Source organism: Rhamphochromis sp. 'chilingali' (assembly GCF_963969265.1).
Source record: "Rhamphochromis sp. 'chilingali' genome assembly, chromosome: 1".
NCBI classification, from domain to species: domain Eukaryota; kingdom Metazoa; phylum Chordata; class Actinopteri; order Cichliformes; family Cichlidae; genus Rhamphochromis; species Rhamphochromis sp. 'chilingali'.
The window spans coordinates 11,328,209-11,337,444 of NC_137929.1; the positions used below are offsets into that span (position 1 = coordinate 11,328,209).

The 9,236-nt window shown below is 48.5% G+C and overlaps 1 protein-coding gene across 1 annotated transcript in view; it reads left to right on the forward strand.

The window, feature by feature from the left end:
- The window catches only part of LOC308403394 (NACHT, LRR and PYD domains-containing protein 12-like), a 1,254,170-nt gene that overhangs the window by 943,250 nt on the left and 301,684 nt on the right, over nt 1-9,236 (forward strand). Inside the window, exon 11 of the mRNA XM_080892754.1 lies at nt 6,561-6,737. Coding sequence (XP_080748880.1) covers nt 6,561-6,737 — 177 coding nt within the window. The remainder of the gene's footprint in view (nt 1-6,560; nt 6,738-9,236) is intronic.

A 9,236-nucleotide genomic window follows, 5' to 3' on the forward strand; every position in this document is an offset into this window, starting at 1 on the left:
GATGGCTGGCGACAGCAAGTGGCCGTAACTGACCCGAGGGCAGAGAGCTAGGAACTTTGTTCTGAGCACAGATGGTACACGCAGCGACATACTCCTGGACGTCCTTCGCCAGAGCAGGCCACCAGAACAAGCGTTGTAAGAACGTGATGGTACGGTTCTTACCCGGGTGGCAGGAGAACCTAGCTGTGTGCGCCCAATGAATGACCTTGCCACGGACAGCTGTGGGAACATACTGTCAGCCCGCTGGGCCCAAACCGGGATCAGGTTCCAGTCGCAGAGCCTCCCTGATCAACTTCTCGATCTCCCACGTCACCGCACCCACCACACAGCTGGCCGAGATGATAGTCCTCTCCTCCTCCTCCTCCTCCCCCTCCCCACTGGGAGCAAACTGGCGCGAGAGGGCATCTGGCTTGGTGTTACGCGACTCTGGCCTGTAAGTGACGACAAGATCAAAACGAGCAAAAAACAAGGCCCACCTGGCTTGCCGGGTGTTGAGGTGTTTGGCCGTCTGCAGATACGACAGATTCTTATGGTCCGTCCAGACCAGCACCGGATGCACACTCCCCTCCAGCCAGTGGCGCCATTCTTCCAAGGCCAACTTGATCGCCAGGAGCTCCCGATCCCCGACATCATAATTATGCTCCGCCTGGGAAAGACGATGGGAGAAGAAGGCACAGGGATGGAGTCTACCTTCCACCCGTTGGGAAAGGACAGCGCCCACACCAGAATTCGAGGCATCCACTTCCACAATGAAGGGTCGAGACAAATCTGCTTGAACGAGAATGGGGGCAGACGAGAACAACAGCTTCAGTCGCACAAAAGCCTGTTGGGCCTGGGGCGACCACACAAACTGCTGTTTAGGAGAAGTGAGAGCAGTCAACGGCAACACCACAGTGCTAAAGTTACGAATGAACTTACGGTAGAAGTTCGCAAAGCCCAAGAACTTTTGGAGCGCCTTCCGAGTCTTAGGCTCCGGCCACTCCACCACTGCCTTGACCTTAGCAGGATCTGCTCTCAACTGCCCCCGATCAATCACAAACCCCAGAAAAGACACAGTCGGGACATGAAATTCACACTTCTCACCTTTGACGAACAGGCGATTCTCCAACAGCCGTTGAAGCACCAGCCTCACATGTTCAACATGCTCCTCACGAGTCTTGGAAAAAATGAGAATATCATCCAAGTACACAAAAACAAAGTGGTTAATGAAATCCCGAAGCACGTCATTCACCATAGCCTGAAACACTGCCGGAGCATTGGTAAGACCGAAAGGCATGACCAAATAGTCGAAATGGCCCAAGTGTGTGTTGAATGCAGTCTTCCACTCGTCCCCTTCTCGAATACGAACCAGATGATAGGCATTGTGAAGGTCCAGCTTAGTAAAAATGGTGGCTCCCTGGAGCAACTCAAATGCAGACGCCAACAGGAGGAGAGGATATTTGTTCTTGATGGTTATCTTGTTGAGACCACGAAAGTCAATGCAGGGGCGAAGGGATTTGTCCTTCTTGTCGACGAAAAAGAATCCTGCCCCTAGTGGAGAAGTGGACGGTCGAATGATGCCAGCGGAGAGAGAGTCGGTAATATAGCGCTCCATGGACTCGCGCTCAGGCTCGGACAGGCTGTACAGGTGGCTGGTGGGCAGTGTAGCTCCTGGAAGCAAATCAATGCCACAATCGTAAGGTCGGTGAGGTGGAAGCGATGAGGCCAAACTCTTGCTGAACACTTTAGCTAGATCATGATATTCAGCCGGAACAACAGAGAGATCAGAAGCACGGACAGAGTCCTTCGTCACAGTCGGCGTCAGATTTGGAACAGCAGACCGTAAGCTCTGCTTATGACACCACTCACTCCATCCCCCCACACTACCCTGGGCCCAATCTATCTGAGGGTTATGACGTTGAAGCCACGGGTAACCCAACACTAATGGAGTATCAGGCGCCTTAAACAGAAACAAAATTATCTTTTCAACATGATTACCAGAAAGAACCAGCGTGATTTCATGCGTGCGATGCGTGACTTTGGCCAGCACTTCCCCATTGAGGGCAGACACATGTAAGGGAAGATGCAGGGAAACAAGCGGGACTGGCTAAAGTCTCGTCCATAAAGCTTTGTTCTGCGCCCGAATCCACTAGTGCGTTACAGGAATGAGTTATGGACTGAAAGATAAGCTTGGCGGGGCAGCTGAGGTGGGGTAACACATCTCCCGTCGCACCATCAGTAGCCCCACCGCTACTGACGGGCCGAATCTTTTAGCCGGGACGGGCAAGAGTCTGCAAAGTGCCCCTTCTTTCCACATGCAAAGCACTCACCCATCTGGCGTCTCTTCCTCCACCCCGGCCTGCTGAATCTAGCTCGCCCCAGCCTCATCAGCTCCTCCCCCGTTTCCTCAAGTTCACGCTCCCCTTGTCCTCCCCCATCGGAAGAAGCGCTCAGCCAACCACCTGGGCTTCCTGTTGCCCGGCGGGCTTCCTCAGCCCGCCCTCCGTACTCTCGCATGTGGTCATCAAGGCTTATACACATATTAATCAAAGCATCCAATGATGTAGGTAAGTCTTTGGTGGCCAACTCACATCTGATTCCGTCATTCAAGCTATTGAGAAATGCCCCCCGAAGTGCTTTTTCCTCCCATCCAGTTTCCTCAGCCAAGATCCAAAAATCCACAGAGAAATCCGCCACACTCTTTTTGCCCTGTTTCAAAGAAAACAACCGGTGAGCAGCTGCATTTGGATTAGAACCTTTATCAAAAACAATGCGGAATTTGGCCAGAAAGTCAGGATAAGACACATTGGGGTCAGAACGCAGCACTGCCTGAGCCCATTTCAGTGCTCTCCCAGTCATGAGTTGCACCATGAGGGCAATTTTGGCACCGTCAGTAGCATAAGCTTGAGTCTGTTGGCGAAAACTCAAAACGCACTGGGTTAAAAAGCCTCTACACCTATCTAAATCCCCCGAAAATTTTTCAGGCACAGGTAAGGTGTGCTCACGCATGGGTGGAGGTGGGGAGGGAGGAAGAGGGCAGGCGGCCGCAACGCTTAAGGAGGGCAACTGATGTGAAACATTAGCTGCTGCTGGGCCAGGAGATTGCCACATACCTTTGAGTTCCGTTACTACCTGAAGCAGGGCGCCCTGTTCCTTAGAAATATGCTGAAGCATCTTCTCGTGTCGTTCCAATAGGTCCGCCTGAAGAGATAGCTCCCGTTGTACAGGATCGGAGTCCGTCGAGTCCAATGCTGGCTGGATCATTCTGTCAGGGTGGGTGTAGAAAAGAGGACTGTATGCAGGACTCCTTTGGGAGAAGACAGTGGATTTATTTACAGTGCGGTAAAGGTGCAACAGTTCAATAATATATATATATATATAGTGATGGCTGCCCAGGTACGGTCTCCTCCTTTTCCTCCCAGCAGTGCTTGTGGCCGTGAAGTGAAAACACACGTAGTGACTCCTTCCAAACAGTTATCCCAAGTGGCGGTCCAGCTCCCGTGATCCCCCTCTCCGTTTCCCTTCTGGTGGCAAACACACAAACAGTAACTAAACAATCCTCAGATCAACATAACTGCCACAAAAACCATCTGCGCATCTCTACCGTGCTTCACACAATGATCCAGCGCAGACCGAAGCTCGATCGCCCTGTTAAGAAGGCAGCCCGGAGATGGCAGATAATTGGCTACAGCTGGTCGGCTCCGATCAACAACAGGTGCGGCCAGTCTCTGCGCGGGAACACTCTCGGGAATGCTCATCACCGCTCGGAGGTAAACAATCCCGTTCAGAGAGAGGGAGAGGGAGAGAGTAAGAGGGAGGGAGAGGGGAAGGGAGCGACATGCACACAATAACAGATGGGCAGGCAGCCAGGCGAGGGCTGTCGGACCATGACACATTTCATCATATTTCCTCATAACCCTCTTTTGTCTGACCATTTGATCCCATTTGAATTTGCAATAAAGGATCCACAGAGTTTGGTGACAATAATGACAGTAGATGTTTGTTTGAAAGTGCTGGAAGCAAATGAGTGTGTGATGTTCTTTCAGTGTTGCACTTTGTAGACGCTCCCTGAGCACTGGTCTCACAGCCAGCTGCACATAGAGACCAGTGTTGTTAGTCCAGGTCAGAAGATGACTTGTTGGAATGAAAATGAGCTTGTAGTTTGTCTGCTTTAATAATGTGACTGGAAAAAGGTGTTGGACTTCAAATATGTCCATTTCTTTCACACTTCACCTTTAAAAGTGAAGCCTTGTGGTTCCTGGAAGGAAAAACACGACTTTTTCAAGTCTTTGTCCTGTTTTTATGATAAATGTAGGACTTTAATGTGAAACATTCAGAGTTTTTTCTCTTGTTGTGTTTGTTTGAAGCTGCTTCCTGTTGGCTTCAGCTGTTTGGAGTTTCCATTTTCTAAACTTCTACATTCTGAACTTTCTTCAGCTCTGAACAGATAATGAAACACTGAATGTGAACGTGAGTACAGGGACAGGGTGGAGCAACAGTTTGACAACCCTCGGAGTATGTGGCAGGGACTAAAAACGATCGCAGACTTTAGAGGGAAAACCAGCACACCGCAGACCACGGCCTCTCTGTGTGAGGATCTAAACGTATTCTACGCTAGATTCGACACAGCGAACACCATGAGACCGGACAGTGTGCGCACCGCGGATGACGTCAGTGCGCACACTGTGTCTGAGGAGGATGTGCGGAGGTGCTTCAGGAAGGTGAACGCGCGCAAAGCTACTGGTCCGGACGGGATTCCCGGCCGCGTCCTCAAGTCATGCGCGGCTCAGCTGGCTGGAGTGTTCACGCACATCTTCAACCTTTCCCTCTCTCTGTCTGTAGTCCCAGCCTGCTTCAAAATGGCCACCATCGTCCCTGTACCCAAATCCTCCACCATCTCCTCATTGAACGACTGGCGACCTGTAGCCCTGACCCCCATCGTGAGCAAATGCTTCGAGAAGCTGGTCAGGGACTTCATCCGCTCTGCACTACCCGACTCACTGGACCCTCTACAGTTCGCATACCGCCACAACAGGTCCACTGATGATGCCATAGCCCTGACACTACACACTGCCCTGTCACACCTGGAGAAGAGAGACACGTATGTGAGAATGCTGTTTGTAGATTACAGCTCAGCATTCAATACCATCGTTCCCTCGAAGCTGGACAGGAAACTGCAGGATCTAGGACTGAGCAGCTCCCTCTGCAGCTGGATCCTTAGCTTCCTGTCTGACAGACGCCAAGTGGTCAGACTGGGCAGCATCACCTCATCCCCCATCACACTGAACACTGGTGCTCCACAGGGGTGTGTACTGAGCCCTCTCCTGTACTCACTCTACACCTACGACTGCACGGCCACTAACAACTCCAACATCATTGTGAAGTTTGCGGACGACACTACAGTGGTGGGTCTTATCACCAACGGTGATGAGACGGCTTACAGGGAGGAGGTCAGCACCCTGACCCACTGGTGTCAAGACAACCATCTCACCCTCAACGTCGCAAAGACAAAGGAGTTGATAGTGGACTTCCGGAGGTGCAGAGAAGTACACACCCCCATCACCATCAACGGCGCTGCTGTGGAGAGAGTGAGCAGCTTCCGTTTCCTTGGAGTACATCTGGCTGAGGATCTCACGTGGTCAGTACACATAAACAAAACAGTGAAGAAGGCGCAGCAGCGCCTCTTCTTTCTCAGGAGACTGAAAAGATTCGGCATGAGCCCCCGCATCCTCAGGACCTTCTATCACTGTGCCATTGAGAGCATCCTCACTGGATGCATCACCACCTGGTATGGCAACAGCACCGCCTACAACCGCAAAGCTCTCCAGCAAGTAGTGTGGTGCTCTGAACGGATAATTGGAGGTGAGCTTCCCTCCCTCCAAGACATCTACAGGAAGCGGTGCCTGAGGAAAGCGGGGAGGATCATCAAGGACTCCAGTCACCCCAGCCATAAACTGTTCAGACTGCTTCCATCAGGAAGGAGGTTCTGCAGCATCCGGTCCCGTACCAGCAGACTGAGAGACAGCTTCTTCCACCAGGCCATCAGACTGCTGAACACTCATAGACACCTCAGCTTCACTACTGGAACTTCAACACTATGCACTCCACACTGTATATAAATGCCACTTGTTTTGCACATATTCAACTCTGTATATTTTTATATATTTTATTTTATTTATATTTTATTTTATTTTTTAATTTATTTTTATTTTTTTACTATTTAATTTGTAAAAATGTGTATACACACACACACACACACACACACACACACACGTAGGATAATATTTAGTATACACATCCAGGAATGCATACACTATTATATATTGTACATATATTTATTAGTTTCAGATTAGCCATTCTTGTATTTTGCTCGTTTGTGTTGTTGTGTTTTGCATATCTCTGTTGCTTGTGGGGCTCGCACACAAGAATTTCACTCGCATGTGCTGTGCCAGTGTGCCTGCACATGTGATGTGACAATAAAAGTGATTTGATTTGATTTGATTTGATTTGATTGATTTGATTTGAATGATTTCAAGCTCACACTTTGTCTAATAAACTTACATCTTTCATTCTTTATACAGATTGAGGGACTGTGGTTTGTCAGAGATCAGCTGTGATTATCTGGCAGCAGCGCTGAAGTCCAACCCCTCCCATTTGAGAGAGCTGGACCTGAGCTGGAACACCAAGCTGCAGGATCCAGGAGTGAAGCATCTGTGTGGTTTCCTGGAGAGTCCAGGATGTGGACTTGAAACTCTGAGGTCAGTCAGCATGTTTTAGTTGTGCTGAGATGAATATGATGTGAAAGTTGTGCTGACACTAAACTGCAGACATCAGGCTGATATTATACTGATCCACACTGAGGATCTTCATGGTAAAGTCTGTTTTCTTCTTCTCTGGTTTAGTCCATTGACTGCAGCAGAACAATGTTCACATTTCAAACCTTCAAAGAAGAAGAAAATCCTCCACTGGATAATTCACTGTGAAACTCTCCAACTCTTCATTCCACCTTAAAGTCTCTCTGACACTGAAATCCAAAGCAAAATGTGTGTTTGCTTTACAGACAGCAGTCCAACACAAACATACACACATCATCCAAAACACAGTCCAACATCTTCCTGTTTCTGACTCCAGGCCAGCTCCACTAACACTTTCTCATCAGACACTGCCACCTAGTGGAGGAAGTCTTAGTTCCATTTGAAGCTTCAGATTACAGTTAGTTCCTTTACAAAGAGGTGGAGGTGGTGGGGCCACAGCACCATCATCACTGAGTGCCATAGGACACTTAACCTTTGTTTCCATATGCTGGGAACTTCCTGTTGTTCCAAGGAGGACTGGAAAATGTGTGAAAATCTCCCAGTCAGTTCCTCACAGCACACTTCAATCATTTCCCTCCCACAGCATCAGGACCAGGGCTTTTTCTCTCTTTGGTCCCACTAAGAGATTTCCACACAAACACCTCATCAGTGGGACTCTCAGAGCTACCAGCCCTTTGCTACAATCACAAAGCTCTTCATTGAAATCAATGATATCAAAGCTGGAATCAAATGAGTCCAAGTCTTCTGCTGATTCAGCATCACATTCATCTTTGCTCCTTGTTCTGCATCCCCACCATGGACTTCATTCCTTTCCAAGCCAGCCTTGAGTGTCCTTTATTCAGCTCATCCTCTGCTTTACTTTTACACCTGATTTTAGCTGCTTTATCTCTCTTTCAACAAGTTTCTGTCCCTCAATCTTTTTCTTCTCTCCCTCATAACAAGACAGCTTCTTCTGCCTGAGAACATGTTGGAGTGATTTACTAATCCAGAGCTGCTTATTGGGGAAAATACTTCCTGTTTCCAAAGTAATCCCCATTTTTCCCAGAAAGAAATGTAAGTAGAAATCGATGATCTAAGTGAGAACATGAGCCTTTAAAAAGTCCCAGTGGGTGCAGTCAAAGCAGTCCCTCAGTCCCAGTATAGAGTCTTCGGTCCAGCCTGGAACAACTGTGTGCCCAGTTTGAGCTCTCTTCAGTCCTGTGACCTGACAGACCCAGAGGGGCCATCACATCACATTTAGAAGCTCCCCTAATGGAGCCACAACACATGTCCAATACTTAGTCTGTCTTGTTGGACCAACTGGAAGAAATGATTCAAGGACTTAGTCACAGAACAGAGATTCAAATCTCCAAAATCCAACTGGCTGCATCAGGACATATAGTCTGAAACTCTGCACAGTTTCCTGTTTGAAGCTGCTTCCTGTTGGCTTCAGCTGTTTGGAGTTTCCATTTTCTAAACTTCTACATTCTGAACTTTCTTCAGCTCTGAACAGATGATGAAACACTGAATGATTTCAAGCTCACACTTTGTCTAATAAACTTACATCTTTCATTCTTTATACAGATTGATCGACTGTGGTTTGTCAAAGATCAGCTGTGATTATCTGGCAGCAGCACTGAAGTCCAACCCCTCCCATCTGAGAGAGCTGGTCCTCTGGGGAAACAACCTGAAGGATCCAGATGTGAAGCAGCTGTCTGATCTTCAGAAGAGTCCAGACTACAGACTGGAGACTCTGGTGTAAGTAGAGTGATGGAGTGAGTGGGTGGTGCTGTCAGCAGTATGGTAAACACAGTCAGTATGAAACAAAGATCCAGTGTTTCCTGTAAAGCTGCAGCTTCTCAGTGAAGCTGTGAGAGGAGAATGGTGACAGGCTTCAGGATTGGACACAAACACTTCCTGTTTCTGACCTTTATGGTCACCATAGTAACGGCTGACACGCTCTGATCAAACACTGTCAACAGCCAATCAGCTCTCTGAACAAAGCAGCACGCAGACCAATGACTGCATTCATTTCCAAGTTTAAAGCAGTGAAGAACACAGTCTGTAGGTGAGGAAGAATTTAGTGAGAGCAGATGTTTGGATGGAATTCCTCCAGTTAACAGCTGGAACCGTCCATCTGGATTGTTGGGCTTGTTGTCGGGGTTCCTACAGAGCTCAGAGTGGACACACCAAGGTTCTTCTAATGAATGAAAGTCCAAACTCAAACTAGGAGGGAAAAACATTTTCATCAACTTCAATAAAAATCCAAAGATTAGAAAAAGTGGAGCAACAATGAGTCCTAGTACAGTCCCAGCACTGAAGTCCCTGCTGCTCTTTATACTGGATGTGCTGCATCACTGAATGACAGCTGATGAAGAGTCTCTGGAAACACTCGTTTATCTCCTCTGCTCTTCCTTCTTCTCTCTGCAGGTGGAGGGACTGATGGTAAACAGGACGGTGTGT